This window comes from Psammomys obesus, unplaced genomic scaffold (genome assembly GCF_907164565.1).
Source record: "Psammomys obesus unplaced genomic scaffold, mPsaObe1.curated_primary_1811, whole genome shotgun sequence".
Taxonomy (NCBI): domain Eukaryota; kingdom Metazoa; phylum Chordata; class Mammalia; order Rodentia; family Muridae; genus Psammomys; species Psammomys obesus.
In genome coordinates, this window is record NW_026596088.1 from 2,133,199 (window position 1) to 2,152,261 (window position 19,063).

Genomic DNA, 19,063 nt, shown 5'->3' on the forward strand with positions numbered 1-19,063 from the left:
CTATCCCCTTTCTCTTCTTCCCACTGTGGGGTGTGTGTGTGTGTGTCTAAGCCCTGGCCATGTGAATGGAATGCTCACTGTGAAATGGGAAAAGTGGTACCCATCTGTCAGGACCTGGGTAAAGGTCTGTGGGCAACAGATAGAAAGCTGTGTTGAAAGTGGGCACTACCCTTCTCTGGCCCTAGGTGCTTGAAGCTCTGCCTGCCCTCTCATCCCAGCCTTGGGGTTTCCTTTTGTTTCTTTCCAGGATTGAGAAGGGGGACGTGAGCGAAGAGGAAGACTTCCACCTCGCCTGCCGCCATGAGAGATACCCCACCCGTAAGTGCACCGGCCCTGACACACTCCTGAGTGTGAGAAGCTGAGCCTGGCAGCTCCAGGCTTGGCCCAGCTGTACCAATGGCCTTAGAGATTAGCCCTGGCTGGGCTCTGCCAGGCAGGGAGGGGGACGCTGAGCAGATTAGCTTGGGGGCTCCGAGGGCGTTTGCTACATCTGCCTCAACCTGACGGACACATAGGGAGGGACGCAGGGCGCCATGAGAAGGGTGTCAGCTCCAGCCGTCAAATGCACGTCTCTGAGCTGCTTTCCTCTGCCCGCTCCATCCGTGTGTGGGTGCTTTTCAGGTCTCGTGACCCGGCTGACCCCTGACTCCCACAGGTGGGAAGCTTAGCAGAGGAAGTAGAGTAACTTGCCCCGGGGGGTCACACGGCCTTGCTAGTCAGCTCATACCGCTTAGACCTTTTGAGGTGCTCCGGAGGCATCCATCTGTCCCTGAGCCACTGTGCTTGACGGCCAGGAGCGGTGAGTGTGAGGCCGGAGGTCGATGCCCTCAGTGTTCTCCTCATTCAGATCATCTGTCTCTCTATCTGTGTGCCTGTTTTGTCTGCCTGCCTGCTTGTCTGCCTGCGTATCCATCCATCTAAATAGCTGTCACCTCTCCTCTATCTCTCCACCTATTATCTGTCATCCATCTATCTTCTGATGGAGCCGCTGTCTACTTCATCTGTTTCAGGTCTCTCCATCTCTGTCGACCTTTCCATCTTTGTCTCTTGCCTGTCTCTCCATGCACTTGTCTCCGAAGTGAGCTCAGAGTCAGAGGTAGAGGACGGTGTGAGCTACAGGCAGGCCAGCTTGGAAGCTGGGGTAAGGCCCTCATTCCTAGAGAGCAAGGTGGTGGCCTGAATGTGGCTCCACGGGAGCACAGATTTGAGAGGTTTGCTTTTGCTGGCTTTGTCAGAGGCGCTCAGATGGAGATCAGGCCCTGACAAACCACATACAGGTGCACACTCTCGCACACACACACACACTCTCTCTCTCACTCACACACGTGTGCGCATGCCCACAATGACAATAACAGGCTGCATCCACAGAACTTTGTCTTGCTTAGGGGATCCAGACATCACAGGTTGGCATGGGGATGGGACTCAAGGAAGAGGTGAGTGATCGGTTCCAGCAGGGAACATCAGGGCAGTGACACAGGCCTGGTACTCCCCCAGCTGTGCCGGGAGCTCTCCTCCTGTCTCTGTGACAGGGGCTGGCAGAGTGCGCAGCCGTGAACTAGCTAGCAGGTGCTCATCAGGAGAGCAGAGCAGGGAGGGGGGAACCTTGGGGTCACAGGAACCTTCAAAGGCATGCGTCACAGCCAATGGGAGAGTTCGCCAAGAAGCCTCGAGGCTTTGCAGAGGTTGAGTCTGGGGACTGTAGAACATGGATGGAAGGAGATCACAGGGGCGTGAACCTGACGGCTGGCGTGGAGGGACTACAAAATCGCCTGTGGCGAAGGGTGGGTGCAGGGAGCTGTGACCCACGGCTCTAAGGAGTGAGGAGGGAAGGCTTTCTCCATCTTGGCTTCACAGTTTCCAAGCTGCTCTGCCCAGTGTCCTCCATGAGGGCAGTTAGTAGAGACGGCTGCACTCCTGGGGCTTCTGGGGAATACCGTGTCAGCGCAAGGAAGGAACTGGTGTCTCTACCGAGGCTGTTTGTGTGCTGTGTGAAAAGCGGTCACTTGTTCCTTTACCATTCATTCTCTTACTCTCTTGTTTTCTCACGCTCTTTCATTCCCTGCTTCTCTGGGTCCCAGAAGCAGAGAGACAAGCAAGGCCAGCTGTGGGGCCTTGACACGTGTTCATGCCTGTAGGACAGCAAGACCCATACGGTTACTGCAGAGCATGGCAAGAGCCACGGTGGAGTCCCTGCTAGCCAGTGGCATCAGGGTGTGGTACACCTTATCTAGGGCACAGCACAGGGGCTAGAAAGAATGAGCTCTCTCACTCACCAAGCCAACTCATCCCCGTGGCAGACAGGACAAGGAATCCATCCTGAAAGGCCAGGCATGGTGTCACATTCCTGTATTCCCAGTTTTCAACAGGCCAAAGCAGGAAGGTCAGAAGTTCGAGGCCAGCCTGGACTGCATGGTGAGACCCTGTCTCAGCAAACCAAAAGACTAGGCTTATCCCACGTTATACAGCCAGGTGGTATCAGGAGAATGCAGGCTTGGTAGTGTGGAGGAACTGTCTGTGTGGACCCATGTCCCCAGGCTGGGTCCTGAGGATGGGGTCCCAGCAAGAGCAGAGCGCTAACAGCCTAACGAAGCAGCCGGTCCCCAGAACCCGGCCTTCTCGGCGGCTTGCGGGGTTGCTGCCCAGAAAATATTTTGGAACCGCCTGGGCGAGTTTTGCAATATTTCCTCATGAAGCAGCTGCTCAGCTCCTGCCAGGGACAGCTTGCTGGCAGGAGGCATGGGGGAGGAGGGTGTCAGGGAGCCACATTATTAAACACTCGCTGTGTGCGCTCTGCAAAGCTCCTGCCTGCTAGCTCTTTGATGGCTGATCCGCATGTAGGAAGGAAGAATCACCAGGCAACTTTGCTGAGCAGAGCCCTTACTTTCTTCAGTGTGCAATGCAACCCAGCCCCGCACAGAGATGCTCTGCCCACTGTGGGTCCCAGGGCCTCACCCTCTTCCTCTCTCCATTCCCTCTTGCCCCTTTCAGCATCAGCTAAGCCCTTTTACTTCCTGGGACCTTTGTATTTGCTGGATGCTCTCCCTCTAAAGCTTCATGTCGCTCGCTTTATCTCCCGATCTCTGGACTAGTTTCCCAGGTGCCCTCCCACACCATGTTCTCTTCCTTCCAGCGTTTGTCCCTCTCCGACTTACCTTTTTATTACCCGCCTGCGTCCCGTTTCTCCTGTCTCTCTGATAAACGCCTTGGCCATCTTGTTCGTGTCTCTAGCCCAAGCACCCAGACCAGTGAGCAGCACACAGCAGGGCTCAGCTGCTGCCCCAGCACCTCTGAGCATCTCCCACCACCTCCTCCCAGAGCAGCTTCGCTGACACGAAGAGTTACAAAAACTTTCTTTCACTTCTAACTTCTGCCAAAGCTGCTGTTTCTCCCTTGGTCCCTCTATGATTTGATTGTGCCACAGTTCTTTTTTGCTTGGAGGAGAGGTTGCCTTTGAAATCTACCTTTGGGACTTTGCAGTGCCAACAGCTAGCTCAGGAGCACATCAGATGTGACACTTGACGGAAGCGATGATGCCACTCGATCTGGGTATGTGCGTTGTCCTCTGCGGTGACTGGGGTTTACAGCTCACGGCTCCTGTCAGGTCTAATGCCTGGGACGTGCTTGCCAGGTGTGTCTGTAAGAGCCTGCTGTCCCTCTCAGGGCACGGAGGCAGCTTTCTGTGGGCCCAGAGCAAGCTGGCATTTTGATTAGGTCAAAATCAAATTCAACAGAGCACTGCTCGAGTTGCCGCCGTTATTAAAATGGAAGCAGACCAGACCATATTTTCAAAATAAATATCAAGGCCAATTTGCCGGGCACAGACAGGCATGCAGCTTGAGGGCACCTGAGACCTGGCCATTTGGAGGTCAGCGGTCCCGGCTGGAGTTAGGGCTATCCTGCTGGGGTGGAGAGTCAAACTGAGAATACTCTGGGCTCAAGATGGGCTTCTGCATCTTATTTTGAGGCAGAATTTCGCTATGTAGCCCAGGCTAGCCTCAAAGTTGTAATCTTCCTGCCCCTACCACCCAGACTCGAACGACAAGTGTGCAAGTGTGTGGCACTGCTGCCAGCGGGGTTTCAAACAGCTTAATTTCCTGTGCCCCTGAGGCCTACTGGTCACAGACCCAGTTCAGGGCAGTTCCTGCCTACGGCAGTCCACTTTGGTGACAGGCTGGGCTACTCAGCAACTTACAGCCAATCTCTTTCACTCATCTTTTTTGAGATATGAGCCTGACCTCATCTTCTCAGCTCTGGAGCCAGGCCCCTCCCTGCCCGGTATGGCATTCCCCGGGGCCTCTTCCCACGGCTCCTGCCTGTTGCTCCCTTCCTCTCCCTGTTCTCAGGTATGAGGAAGCGATCAGGGTCAGCGACGGTTCAGAGGTGCAGGGACCCGCCCAGGCAGAGCAGAACAAACCCACCTTACACAGACTGAGTCCTCTCCCTCTCCCAGTGGTCTGCTTAAGCCTGTTCTTTGTCCCGAACCCACATCACTTCTTCACTCAACAGACTTACCATCCAGCATGAGCCAGTGGCTGGAAACTGGCTGTGGATACCAGAGAGCTGGTCTTTGAATCCCCATCAGGGCAGACGTGTGTGGAGAATTAGGGGCCACACTGATATCGGAGCATCTGGAGCATGACAGTGTCTCCAGCTGCCGGGTCCCCAAAGCCAGGTGCCTCAACATGAGTCTTAATTCCTTTCTCCTTCACCCTCTACATGTTCTATCTGTGTCTGTCTGTCTTTCTCTCTATCTTTTCTTCATTCTCGTTCCTTTACAAGGGGGCCTCATGTAGCCCAGAATGGCCTCAAACTCTCTGGGCAGCCAAGGATGACCTGGAACTTTTGAGTCTCCTGCTTCTACCTCCAGAGAGATGGAATCACAGATGTGTGTCACCGCGTCCAGTTGACAAGGTGCTGGCGCTTGAACTCAACAAGCACTCAGCCAACTGAGTTACCTCCAGCTGAGTTGCAGGCCCGGCTGGGGGCTGAGGTTACTTTAAGGTACCGGAGACCATAGTGAGATCTTGAGTCCTAGAGGGTGGGTTTCAGAACCATGGACAGCAGAGCTGCCAAAACTAGCCAACCTCCTACCCTGCCTGCTGACACACACACACACACACACACACACACACACACACACACACACACACCACACCACACCACACCACACCACACCACACCACACCACAGACCTGCTTCCAAAAGCCTCAGGTCCTCCATTAATTTGGGCAACTATGAGGTCCACTACCCAACCACCTGCCCACCTTTGGGGCCTCCGGCCCTCATATTGTGGGTAAGTGAGTTCCCTTCTCAGTGCCTCAGTTTCCTCATGGACACATTCATGGCAGCATTGGCATTCCAGGCCTTGAAGTACCTGCCGCCCTGATGAGCCCACTCTGTAATAGCAAAACGTAGGCCAATCATTTGAGCAGTCCTGGGCAGGCCACGGACTTTGTGCCCTCATAAAAGATCAAAACCATGAGACACAGAGGGAGGGACTGGGCCCTGAGGCTGGAGCAGGTCGATTTAAAAGAAAGGGTCTGGGTGGGATGGAGCAAGCCTGTAACTCAAACTCTCAGGAGGCTGAGGCAGGGGGATCATAAGGTTGAAGCTAGCCTCTCAACAGTGAGACCCGGTCTCAAAAACAAACTAACAGTCACAAAGAAAAACAAAAAAAAAGTAATGAAAAATCATCTTTCTAGAGCCTTGTGCATATTGAAGACTCTGCCAAGCTTAGGGTGGAGTTAGGGTCTAAGGGGAAATTAAAACTCCACGTTACCAACCCTTGCAGTGGAGCCTGGGCCAATTTCTTTCCGACTGTGAGCCTGTTTCTCCATCTGTGAAGAGAGGCTTTGAGCCCGGTCCTACTGAATACTTGTACTGTTGTTATTTCTACGCCGTCAGAGACCAGGTACTGAAGGGCTTCAGTGCAGGGGGCCAGCTGGGTCTTCGGACTCCTTCGTGTCTCACTTCGATCTTCTCAGGCTCAAAGAGGTGAGGCTGCCTTTCAAAAATCGCCCAGCTTTAAGATGTGCTCGGGGCTGAGGGGATGGCTCAGCTGGATAGGTACCTGCCATGTAATCGTAAGACCTAAGATCGATGCCCAGCACCCCGATTTTAAAAAGTCAGGTGTGTGGTGTGCTTGTGAACTCAGTACTGGGCGGGGGCCTCGAGGAAAGGCCCCGGACGCACTGGCTGCCAGTCTAGAACTCCGATATCCGTGAGAGATGACCCCAAAAAGTGATGTGAAGAATACTCGAGGAAAGATACTCGACCTTGGGCTCTGGCATCCCTCCACCTGAGAGCGGGTGCTTGTTCACCCACTCCTCCCCACGCCTTCACACCTCCCCCGCACGCTTTTACCCACATGCAGTCACACACGCACGTGCACCCACACAGAAACACACACATTTGAGCATGTGCACACACACAAACATCCAAACATGAATACACACACACATATACATACACACACACACACACACACACACACACACACGCCCTATAGCTTTCCTCTGACAGAGCACGGATTTGTACCTCGATCAGACCTAGGTATAGTTTTACCCCCTTAGCCTGCACCAGAGGAGGAGGAGGGGCTTGACAGAGGGGTGCCGTGCTAAACCTGGGTCAGACAGAGTGGTGGGAGGAGAGCACCCCAAGCTCAGCAGCCCCCATCCCCTCTTCTTGGCTTTATTTCTTAAGAAAATGTCACCTTAGGACATTTCGCTTGGACCAGGCAAAGGCCAACGGGCCATGGGCTCCCATCTGGGTGTGTGGAGGGCCTCACCCCAGGTGAGCTGCACTGAAGGGCAGGGGTTGGGGGTGGAACAGTGACAGGGAGATGCCTTCACCCAGGGCTCCTCAGTGGTTCCCAGGAGAGAAAATACAGGAGAGATGGGGATGGAGAGTAGAGTGGGATGGAATGTCCAGGGACACACCAGAGGGCATTTCCAGCTGGAGGACAGGGTGCAGGAAACCACAGGACAGAGTCCACAAAGATGGGCTGGAAAACAGCCAAGCAACACAGGTGACCTCCCTTGGGTCAGGTCAGGCTTCATGGCCAGCGTATCACTGAGGATATTTTAAACACTTTAACTGTCACCATTTAAAGCTGGACAGTTTTATTTTGAAATCCAAATTTCCAGTGTCTCTGAACCCTTTGGAAGATCTGAACCTGGATTCCCTGTGGTAAATGTTGGTTGCAGTGGAACAGGCTGGTTCTGTCCCCATTGCCTGCTTGTGACGTATTCTTGAGTCAAAAAGCAGTGCTGAGCTGGGTTTCCCAAAGCCCAGCACAAGGCCACTCTGGCTGATGGTGGCTTCAAAGTGAAGGGACCAGGAGAGAAGGGAGGTGGGTGGAGGGCCTTGCAGGACGGATGGGATGTGATGCCAATGGCTCTGGGCCCTGAGTGCCTTCTAAAAGGTAAAAGAATGAGAGAATGCTCTGTGGGGTGGCCACAGAGCAAGGGGTCAGAAAACCTTGTTTTTATCTCTAGGAGCAAGACGGACTCTGCCTGATCGTACTTAAAAACCACATAACCGCTTTCTCCGTTCCCATTTGCAGTTCTGCTTGCTGGCTCCTATGAGAGCATTTCCAGTCATTTCTAAATACTCATTTAGAAAAAAAAAATAGTCAAACCTTTCTATGCACCAAATATTTGCTTCTCATTAAGGGGGGGGGGCGCAAACACCTTTATTTTGGCAACAGGCTCATCCAAAGACTGCAACTGTTTTGGCTGCTGGGGCCAAAACAAATGTTCCTCCCCCAAGGCCAAACGATTCCAGAATGTTTGCAAAATGTTTTTCACTCCTTTAGAAATACAGCAAAATGTACAAAGCACTAACATTAAGGATTATTAAAAACAGAAGGGGAGAAAAGGCCAAAAGAACAGAATGACACGCGTCTCACGCCCCTCCCAACCTCTATGTAGATCCAGCGAGCAGCTCTTAACAGCTGGTGCTGTGGGGACAGAAGGGGCCGTGTGCTCCCTGTCTTGAGAGGTGTGCTCCCACCAGTGAGGGGCACTGCTCCTAATCTCATTCCGATGAGTTCTCCACGAGAGCCCATCTGACCCTGAAGGGTTTCTGCATGCCCTGGAGCTCAGAGTAGAAAGCTCAGTGACTTCTGATGTAGAAGGCTGCAGTCATGAAGTGCCGGCCCGTCTAGCTCTAGGCGGCTGCTGCTCTGACCCAGCTGCTGATCCATGGAGGGCCTCTGCCCCTTCTGTATCATATGGAGGTGACGTTTTGCTCTGTCACATAAAAGAGAATGTGAGGGCAGGTGCCCCGTAGTGGGGCAGTTTAAGCTCAGGCTCCCCCGGAGAGCAGACTTGGGACACTTGAAGGTGGTCCCCAACAAGTGACAGGGATGGCTTGGGCATATCAGACAGACTTTGAAGAGACATCCAAGGGAAGATGGGGCAGACCCAAGAATTAATAGGGTATAGGAGGGAGAGTGTGGGGTGGGGTAGGGGAGGGGGCCTTGTGTTCTTCAGCTTGCCAGGTCTCTAAGAGCAGGACAGTGGCCAGTGGTGGAAGGGGACAGTGCACTCAAGGAAGGTCAACTTGGGCTCCCTGATACACACTAGCTATTGGGGTAGGGTATAAAAGCTCAGGATGTGGAGTCATGCACTCCTAACGCCTTCTGACCCATGCCCCCAGGACCACGAGGAACCAGGCTATGAGGTTGGATGGAAAGGCTTAGAGATGGTAGGGGCAAGGGCTTGGGATGGAGGGGTGGGTGGTAAGCGGGGTTGGGGGAGGAGAGAGACTCAGTAAGTCTGCTGGGGGGAGAGTGGATGGGGAGGTTGATAGGCAGACACACGCATGGGTGGGTGGGCAGACAAGCTGTGGACTGTTGGTGAGCGTGCTGGCGAGTGCAGGGGTTAGAGCCACAGTGTCTACAGTGACTACAGGTGTGGAAAGAGGGCTGGTGGGTGTGCAGTGGAATGGAAGGGAATGATGGTCTGCAGGGGGCTGGTGGGTGGGAGGGGCATGATGGAGTTTGGGTTGTGGCTGAGGGGGTGGGACCCTGTGGGGTTGATTGGTGGCTCTCTGGGGTTCCATGTGCTGGTGAGGCAGTGGACAGTGGTGGAGAGCGCAGTGTGGTGGGTTGATGGGAGCAGACGGAAGCTTGGTGGGGCTGGGCCAGCGGTCAAGATGGCATGGGTGGGAGAAGGCCACCGTCAGAGCATCTGCCTTGTCTCTTGCAGGGCACCAGCCACACATGGCAGACTCCTGGCCACGAAGCTCAGCTCATGAGGCAGCAGAGCTAAACCGTCAGTGCTGGGTCCTGGGGCACTGGGTGTGATGTGACCCAAGCCAGCCCCCATCTTCCTGCCGTCACCGGCACACCCCTCCCACAGGACATGGAAGCCTGGTCTCTGTGCTATGGACTCGGCTCTCCTGTCGAGGAGACACCAGGCCTAGACTGCCACCGCTGCCTGGGTCTTGGGCCCCCAGAGACGGGTCAGGAGGGCCAGAGGGACTGTCCAGGTGGCGCAGAGACTTGGAGACAGAAATCACCACCACGCTTAGAGCCACACCCAGCCGGGAAGCCAGGAAGAACACGGGCATGGACCACTGAATGCTGGCCCCCACAGCCAGCCACAATGCCAAGCAGGTGCCCAGAGGGGCAGGGTCCTGTGGGGACAGGGAATGGGGCTTACTGAAGGAGGGGCAGTGGCTGCCTCTGCAGGGCTACACAGCAGGCACACAGCAGGGGCTCAATAAATGCTTGTCAAACCTCCTCTCTTGCTATGTATGGGCTGGCTCCCCCATCATCGCCCTGCCCTGAGGGTGTGAGCCCTGGGCACCGAGGTCAGGGCCAAACATTTTGGATGAGCTAGAGTCCAGCCCAACCTGGGGAAGTTCAGGATGGAGACAGGCGGGCAGAGCAGCCTGGGTCCTGAGCATAGCAGGAGGGGCAGTCCAGGAGATAGGAGAGACATGTGTTCAGGAACTTCAGCAACGTGACACCACCCTGACCCTGGGGATCCTGTGCCTGCGTCTAGGGCCACTTTACATGAAACCTCTGGCTTAGCTGCCCAGGGGGAAAATACTGTCTTGACCGTGAGAGGGTGGGGTTCAGAGAGGGAAGTTTCTTGGTTGAAATTAGAGGTGACATGCGAGACAGTGAGTTTAAACCAGACTTGCTCCCAGTTTAGTTTCCCAAGAGGCCTCATCCTGCCCCGAAGGATTTCTAGAGATTGGCAGAGTGAGGTAGAATGTGGTCTTCTCCTTCATCATCCATCCACTGCCCATACATGACCCATCCACCCATCCGTTTAGCCAGCATTCACCCACCATCATCTACCCACCTACCCACTCATCCATCTATCCACTCATTCGTCCATCATCCATCTATCATTTACCCATCTGCCCATCTACGTATCATAACCCATTTGACCAACATTCATCCATACATTGATACATAATTCATCCATCTACTCATTCATCCATTTAGCAGTATGTATCCACTTATCACCTATCCACTCATCCATCCTACCCACTCATCCAGCATCCATCCATCCATCCAACTGTCCATCCATCCATCCACTAACTGTGAACACATCATCCATCTATCCATCCTCAATCGTCCATTCACCCATAATTCACCCGTCCATTATCCATCTGTCATTGTCATTCCTTTTGTCAGCCATCCATCCGTGCACCAGCCATCTTCATCACCCAGCTATCCATCTGTGCATCTGTCTGCACACAGGTGTCATCTATTGTGCCCCTACTGTGCGCCACACACTGGTAGGACTTGGAGATGGGACACTGACTCTTCCAGAGAAGCAGACAAGGGATGAAATGGGAGATGATAGCTCAGTGTAGGAGTGCTGGGCGTGGTACCTGCTCTGGAGTCAGACTCCTCACATCAGGTCCTGTCTACTCAGCCCTGGTGGCCTTATCCTGTAGATGGATGGGAGTCTTCATTGCACCTACCTCTTACAGCTGCTAGAGGGTGGCACAGACTGGTTCCTGTGAGCATGGGGAGTGGTCTGGACCAAGGAAAGTATCCTACCATCACGTCAACAAGGGGAGCTGGGGTCATGGGACTGAGGCAGTGCCTGTTGGAGACCACCTGAAGGACTGGTGATCAAAGAAATGACACCCAAGCCATCACACTGATGTCAGGGCTTAGAAGACGGACAGGAAAGGAGAGGGATTTCAGATGGTCTCAGTGACAAGTGGGGGGGAAAAAGGTCTGTGAGGATGGAACCAGACTGGAGAGAGGACTCAAAGCTTCATTAGGAACCTACAGTTTATCCTTGGGGACAGCTCTGGGTACGGTGGGACAGGCCAAGGTAAGGTGCTTAATCTAGGAGGTCGCCGAAGCTCCAGGCTAGAGCAGATGACTAAGACAGGACTCCCATGTCCTTGCAGGGCCCTGAGTGTGAGGGAGAGTGCTGTGGCTGAGGAAAGAGGCTAGTGGAGTGCCAGGCAGCTAACTCAGGCCAAGAGGAGGAATTGGTATAGGAGGAGGAGGCAGGAAAGAAGAGGCTTGAGCTTCAGGTGTCTGTCCTGTTTCAGGCTGGGCACCCAGGGGCCAAGGGTGGACCTCATGGTTCTGTGTGGATGCATGCCTGTGCTCAGTCACTCAGAAAGCACTTCCCTTCCACTTTGTGTCCACACAGCTGGTATGGGGCCTCGTGGAGGAGATGAAGTTGTCCTGGGCAGAGTCCTGCACAGTTAGGAAGGCCCCAGATGGGGAGCTGCAGTATTGGCCTTGTGCAAGTGGGAGCCACTTTGTAATGGGGCCTGAGCAAGGTCTGGAATCTGGTCCCGCCCCCTGGAACCTCACAGGTCTCTGTGGTCATCTAGGGGCCTTGCGGAGCTGGTCACGAGCCCCAGGAGGCCCAGGAAATGATTTTATTTACAAAACTGTCATCTATTTTAATAGCTGTGTTTATGTAAATGTGTATTAGAAAACTGTGTGCGGGCGTGCCCACGCTCTGGATGCGGGCTCTGCCGCTTAGAATGAACCACAATAGGCGTTTCCGTACAAAGAGTCGGCTTAAAGAAAAATACTAAATAAATAATCATGCAAGTGGTCTGTGATTACGGTATGTGGGTGACTGGAGTGGGGGCCATTGCCCGGAGGGAAGAAGGGGAGAAAGGAGGCTTTAGGTCCCCCTGGGAAGCGGCTGGGACCCAGCTGTCTTCCAGGACAGCAGGGAGGCTTCTGGCTAGTTAAGAGGAAGCAGTTCAGGTTAGCGACACCACAGCTCTTACAGTCACCTTCTTGCGGGCTGCCGTCCTGTGGAAGCAAACGCCACAGCGTGTCCTGCCCAGAGCCCACACGTGGTCTGAAACTTGGAAGAGGTCACAAGGCACCCAGAGTCCTGGAAGGGAAGCAGAGGGCTGCTCCACACGGGCTCAGCATCTCTGCTTCACACCCTGAGCCCGTGCCTGGCTGCCACTCTTCCCAACGCTGGGCCACACGTGGCCGCTGAGCTTCAGAAGCTGACCTGGAGCAGGCCGACAGCTCCCACACGCCATGCCAGCAAGCGCCCAGCATGTGTGCAGGTCTGGGGATGCGACACAACAGGCCCCACACTGGGCCTTCTTAGAGCCTGCAGGAGTCACTTTCTCTCCATGTGCAGAGGGACCCAGGGCTGTCTTTCCCTGGCGAAAGCTGATGGGCAGGCCCCAGTCTCCACTTCTTCTCTGGTTTATGGCTCTGATAAGTGGTCACCCCACCGTCTCACTCCTACCACAGCACCCGGATCTGGTCACATACTCATCTCCCAGGTAATGGAAATGTCAGCTTGATTCACAGGCCTTTGCTGCCAGGCCCGAGGACAAGGGTGGCAGGAGTTGCTGCTGCAAGGGAGGAAGCGAGGCCTGCATAGGCCTCCGGGTATGCACCCGAACAGGCCTAGGTGTGACCCTTTCCCTGTCTCAGTGGCTGGTCCCAACCGAAAATAAGACAGCAGGGAGCCAGGGAAAACACACACGTGTAGAACACAGCCATATACGAAGCTGCCACAGGGAAACAGGACCAAGAAACACACCAGGGCGGGGGGTCACCCATGAAACCCCAAACAATAAGAAAGAGTCAGGAGGGTCAGGCGGAAACTGTACGGAGCCATGGAAGTCCTGGCTGAGGTGCGAGGCTGGAGGCACCAGGCAAAATGTGTGTTGTACACACAGCCTGCGCAAAGGCCCCAGGCTTGACAGTCAGCCCCACGTGGTCTGCATGGTATGTGCTTGGAGCTTGGGGTATGGACAGGCTGCCCCTGAGCAGACCTCTGGAGTGTGATGCGTAAGACCTCGAGGACTGTGGCAAAGATGGGGGTCCTCATGACGGCTCCAGAAATTGACGGGGTCTTTTGGACAGGTAGGACCAACACATGCTGCCATCACGTTGGGGCTTTCTTTTGGTTGGGCCTGGGGACAGGGAGAGCTGAAGGGCTGCCTCAGGCCTCGGGGGAGGTGGTAGCTTAGCAGTTGGAGTCAGAGAGCTCAGAGGAGAAGGTGGCTAGGAAGGGTGCCTTGCTACAGGCGTGCTCTGGATGTGATTCTGGGCAGGAGGAGATATTGGAGGCTATAGCGGCCGTGAGGGGTACAGCTGACAGTGCTCTGAATGGGGGGCTAGGGAAGGTTGTCCCCTACCCCCATGGAAGCCAGATTCTGGATTGTGTCTGGGCTGGGAGGGGCTCACTGAGTCCCTGGCCTGGGCTGGTGCTCCAGGGCCCTTAGTACCCTTGTGCTGACTAGACTATGTCAACTTGACACAAGCTAGCGTCATCTGAGGGGAGGGAACCTCAGCTGAGAAACCAGCTCCATAAGACTGGGCTGTAGGCAAGTCTATAGTGATTGGTGGGGAAGGCCCAGCCCACTGTGGGTAGTGCCACCCTTGAGCTGATGTACAAAAAGGCAGGCTGAGCAAAGCCTCGAGGAACAAACCAGGAAGCGGCATTTGTCCACAGCCTCCCATCAGCTCCTGCCTCCAGGTTCCTGCCTGGTTTGAGTTCTTGCCTTGGCTTCTCTCAATGACTGTGACTTTGGCTATGTAAGCTAAATAAACCTTTCTTCAACCAGCTGCTTTCGGTCATGGTGTTTGCATCGCAGCGATAGAACCTAAGGCAACCCTGAACTGCTGGGCAGCTCTACCTGGGCCACTGTGTGTGGGACCCTGGACAATGGTATAGTCACTGCCATGAGGAAAAGCCAGTCTTCGGTGCTGGGGATTCCACTGTGGGTAGACAGGAAGTCACTTCAGGGCTCTGCCTGTCCCCATAGCTGCACAGCTCCTATGCCCTGGCTGGTCCTTGCCGGACGGCTCTTCACCCTGCTTCCATGCTGTCACCTTTGCTTTTCCTTGAGGATTGTGGCCTGCTGATGGCTGTGGGTCTGTCTAGCTGAGCTGGGGGACTAGGAAGAGGGAGGGAGTGAAGGGGTCTGAGATTGGAAGAGGCCAAGCTGGGGATAGGGCCTCGTGGAGTGTGGCCTCCCTACCTTTCCCTCTGCTGGGTAGGGAGCAAGCTGGGAGAAGAGTCCCAGAATCGGCTGAAAGGGAATAGTCCTGCCACCAAGGACAGGGGTAGGAGTGGAGTGGAGTATAGGGCACAGTTTTTTCCAATCAGTGGCTATTGGAAGCTTTTGGAGCAATCAGCTGAGGCTGACCACAAAGGGGCAGGCAGGAAGGTGGCTTGTTGCCCTGGGAAAGAGCCCCTGTCAGTGTTACCCAGCCCCCAGGTCCCTGCATCCTGCTCTCAAGTCTGTGCATGACAGAACTAGGATACTTAGCAGAATGCCTACTGGGAGGGATGCACTGCCATGAGACCCAGCTCTGGATGTCGGGGCGACTCCTGGAAGCGGGTCGTGCTGGTGTGCAGTCTAGGCCAAGAAGCCTAGGTCAGAGCCTGGACTCCATTGAGGTAGCAAGGCCAGGGGGAGCTCAGGAGATGGTGCCTTGAGCTGCGGAGTACAGAAGGATGGTGGCACCCAGGCCTGCCAGCCCCAGAACCACTGCACAACATGCAACGTGCTGGGAGCAGAGCACCTACAGCAAACGAGGAGCTGTGCCCATCAGGCACAGGCCCATGTTCCTGGGAGAGGGCCACCATCGATTTTGTTGCTGTTATTATGAAATACTGCTGCCAAGAGCTGCCCTTACGCCGGGGCTGTGAGCTGAGCAGTTCCTAGAGAGGTCCAGAGAGCGCGCGTGCGTGGAGTTAGGAACATGCGACACCCGTGATTCGGTAGACAGCCCTGGGCGCTAGCGGGTGTACAGCCCTGCCCAAACTCCCCAGCAGGTCCTCGGGGCTGGGCCTCCTGTGAACACTGGCACCACAGCCCTGCTCCTTCTTCATGTGCTCCCTGCCTTGAGCTGCGGCTCTGAAGGGCATGAAAGCCAGCGGGACGGCAGGACCATGGTGACGCCTGGAGGGCAGCTCTAGGTCATTTCTACCAGCAGCCTCACTCACCCGGTCGGGGTCAGAAATGTCACCTTGTGTGTGCCCTCACTAGCTCCATCCCTGATGAAGCCTCTCTGCTCACTCCCACCAGAGGCAGGATCTGGGCCAAGCAGGGCCCAAGGGACTAGGTGGAATCAGGGGGACAGGTTGGCCAGAGTCTGCCCCACAGGACAGATTCTTCTTACCAGTACCAGTGGGGTGTGTTGGGGGGGGGCACCTCACCAGCACGACAGTGGGGCAGGAGCTTTCTAGAGAACTGAAGTTGCCTGGGTTTACATGGTTGCCTCCTTCCTGTCCAAGGGCAACTGAATCCGGTGCCAAGAACCAGCAATACTCTTCCGGGGGAAGTGATTAAGGACAGCGGGTGTGGGGAGGAGCCAGGAACCAGGCATCTGGGGCTGAAGGGGCCCCAAATGAAACCCTGTGATTAAAGACTGTCACCCTTGCTCCCCAGCGGTCACCTGAGGATTTGTGCATTCATTAATCACTTTCAAAGCTGTGTGTCCTGGGAAGGTTACACAGCGTCTCTGTGCCCCAGCCCCTTCATATGTAACATGGACTAAACGGTTAGTGCCTGTTGTGTAATGTATGCACCACTTCCTGGTGTCTGTTTACATGGTGTGGCAGGTGGACTCCATGGAGGAAGTGGGTCCAGGCTGTGTCCCCACCTGCAGGTGGTGGGAGCTGAGCTCAGGGAGGCACATGCCTGAGTTTTCTGAAAGCCTCAGATGGACTCTGGCTTAGGGCTGGAGGCAACAAGGGCTCCCTCGGGCTGACCTCATCCAGCACACCACACTCTATTCTTAATAACATCTTTTATTGATTTTGTAAGAAAAATAGACATTTATTTGAGAGTTAATGCTTGTACCAGTGCCTTCCCTCTGAGGCTGCATGGAATGTACACCTATGAACAGCCACCAAGGGTCTGGAGGGAGCACACCAAGGTCAATCTTGGGTGTTCCAGAAAAATGTACATGAGCCCACCCCATGAGCAGAAGCTGGGTTCCTGTTAAAGCGGTGGCCCTCCTGGGAGTCGTGGGGGTGAGTGGAGGAGCGGGGAGCCCTCCAGGCTACAGAGATGATGGATTCTCATCAGAGAAGCAATCCTATCTGCACATCAGCTGGCTCCAAATTAAAACATCTGTACAGCTGCTGGGTGTTGCTGCTTGGAAGCCTATGTGATTCTTGGTAGTATCAGAACGTACTGAGTTCAGTACCATGGCGCTGCCCCGCTGGGCCCCGAGCCAGGAAAACAACAGATTAATATTTGGAACCAGAAATTACCCACTACTGGGAGACTGATTAGGTCCCTGATCTGAGCTTGTTTCATAGATGTACACACAGGCATGGGGCTCTGGGCTGCAGGGAAAAGAGCCAGGCCCCAAGCCTAGGCCCTCCCAACTCTGACTTGCAGGGTGTGTGTGTGTGTGTGTGTGTGTGTGAGAGAGAGAGAGAGAGAGAGAGAGAGACAGAGAGAGAGACAGAGACAGAGAGAGAGAGATGGGAGGAGAGGCAGGAGATGAGGGCAGGTTTCAGCACTCACTGCAGCTCACTTCCTCTCCTCAGCAGGATGCCCTTGACCTGTCCTGAATCAGGTTTCGACAGAGGACAAAAGCCACCTAGGACTAGCCCATCAGGCCTCCAGTCACTGGATAGAGGAGCCACCATGGCACATGGCCTCTCAGCAGCTCTGTTGCCCTTAGTGAGCAGGGTCATGGTACTAAGTTCTGGGCCTGGGTCAGGGGTTGCCTCGGACTCTGGGGCCACAAGCCCTGCTCTTATGGATGTTGGAGAGAAGCCAACTATCGCTGGCTCCCAGCAGCCAGTCCCAGTGAGGCAGGGGCGGCTCCTCTGTTCTTGACCCTTTCATCTGACCCCTATAGCTCCTGGGGCTACGATTCAAGTTCCTTGTTCCTCTACACTCTTACAGCCCTTGGAGTCCCAGCTGGCCAACCCTGAAGTATGAAGGATGTAGGTGCTGTTCAGGGCTGGTGATAGAGCCTAGGCAGCCTGAAGAGGCTCCCCTCCTGTTCCAGTCAGCACCGCCAACGCCTTGAGGTCTCCTTCTCACGTATGCAGGTTTTGGGACGCAAGGCTGAGAAAACAGGAGGAGTGAGTTACACTGCCCTTGAGAGCAGCCATATACCTAGCTGGCCATTCAGATAGGTAGAGACCTAGCTGGCCTGAGTTCTGGGAACCTTGTGTGGCCTATCTTATTCATGGAGTAGGCTCTACCATGCCACCCCAAAGGCCTTTGCCTATGTTACCAGGCATCTTTTAGGACCCAGCTCAAATGCCACATATCCTAGGGAGCCCTCAACTTGATTTCCTCTCCTGTTTTCCCACAGTGTGCCTTGCCCTTCTCTCCTGGCCACAAGGGAGACCTACAGGCAGAAGCCGCTTGCCACTCTGGGCCAGGCTCCTCGAGGGAAAGCGGTATTGGGCAGGCAGGGCAAGGTTAATGTACTCCGCTTCATGTCCACCCAGACCAAGCCTCTGACAGGGATGCTCAGGGCAGACACATGCCACCCACCTGGGTCAGCCGTGCCTGGCTTTCTCCTCGAGGCGGTGATGATCTGGTTTTCATTCATCATCTGTATGTCCTGGTCTTCCTGTGGCTTACTGCAGGAGGAGAGACAGAAGGCCCATCAGCTTCCAGGCCACGCCCCTGCCATCCATCCTCATTAGGGCAGCTCAGGGGTGTACCTGATGATGTTGTGTTTCTCCTGGTGACAGAAGTCAGTGTCCTCGGCAAAAAGAATGGTGTGGTGGGGCACGGTGGGCTCACACGTGGGCAGGATGCCCCCAACCAGGTGACTCACCATGGCAAGAATGCCATTGTACACCAGCAAGTCATCCACCAGCAGCTAAGAGACAAGAGTAGAAATGAGGCCCCGCCCCTCCCACATTTACCCCAACCCTGAGCAATGCACCCCTCTGCTGCCCCAAGCCCAAGCTTCTTTGAAGACCCGTGTTGACAGCAGGCTCTCCCCACACCAGCATGAAGGGCATGTGCTGTCAGCTTGGGCTGCAGATTCAGAAGCTGAAGCTCCAGGGCTTCCCAACACTGGGTGACCAGGTGCAGAGATGGGAGCAGACCCAATCTCCAGGGTCCCCATGGCTTCTGCTCTCTCAGAAGGCACCCAGTTGCCTCCCAAGGCTGTGTGATTCTAGAGGGAGTCCTGAGGGCAACACCAGACCAGGGCCAACACCACCAATGCCAGGGCCGAGGCCAGGGGTTGCTTTGGATAATTTCCAGGCCTTTCTGAATTCACGGCTGGGTGGCAGGTTTCCCTGCTCTGAGGATCAGGCATTTCCAAGGTTGTATCTGGGGACAGAGACCAAACTGCAGCAAATGATAACTGCCCCCAGCCTAATTTCCAGCAAGCACAATGATCTCCCACACCAGCTAGTGAGGACTCACGCCAAACTCCTTCACCCCTCGTTGAGGTGTTTTCGTGTAATTCCACAGTTTGATCATTGACACAGTGGTGGGCAGATCGAAAATGACATACACCCGGTTCACCTGTCAGAGAGCAAAGCTAATTAAAGCAGCTGTGTTTGGAAACGGAGCCACGGGCTGGGCCCAGAGCACCAGGGCAGGGAGCTGGTGGGCCCCAGGTGCCAGTGGC

At 54.9% G+C, this 19,063-nt stretch overlaps 2 protein-coding genes across 6 annotated transcripts in view; one reads left to right on the plus strand and one right to left on the minus strand.

Annotated features, from left to right (window-relative positions):
* Positions 1-12,059, plus strand: part of Gsg1l (GSG1 like) — a 182,205-nt gene extending 170,146 nt beyond the window's left edge. The window contains exons 6-7 of the mRNA XM_055627681.1: positions 248-318; positions 9,213-12,059. Of these exons, the coding sequence (XP_055483656.1) occupies positions 248-318; positions 9,213-9,310 (169 nt within the window). The 3' untranslated portion in view covers positions 9,311-12,059. The remainder of the gene's footprint in view (positions 1-247; positions 319-9,212) is intronic.
* A 4,172-nt stretch (positions 12,060-16,231) lies between these two features.
* The window catches only part of Katnip (katanin interacting protein), a 168,825-nt gene continuing 165,993 nt past the window's right edge, over positions 16,232-19,063 (minus strand). For all 5 annotated transcript variants that reach the window (XM_055627421.1, XM_055627423.1, XM_055627424.1 and 2 more), the window contains 4 exons: positions 18,856-18,957; positions 18,138-18,298; positions 17,965-18,053; positions 16,232-17,526 (listed from right to left, as the gene is read on the minus strand). In XM_055627421.1, coding sequence (XP_055483396.1) covers positions 17,468-17,526; positions 17,965-18,053; positions 18,138-18,298; positions 18,856-18,957 — 411 coding nt within the window. In that variant the 3' untranslated portion in view covers positions 16,232-17,467. The remainder of the gene's footprint in view (positions 17,527-17,964; positions 18,054-18,137; positions 18,299-18,855; positions 18,958-19,063) is intronic.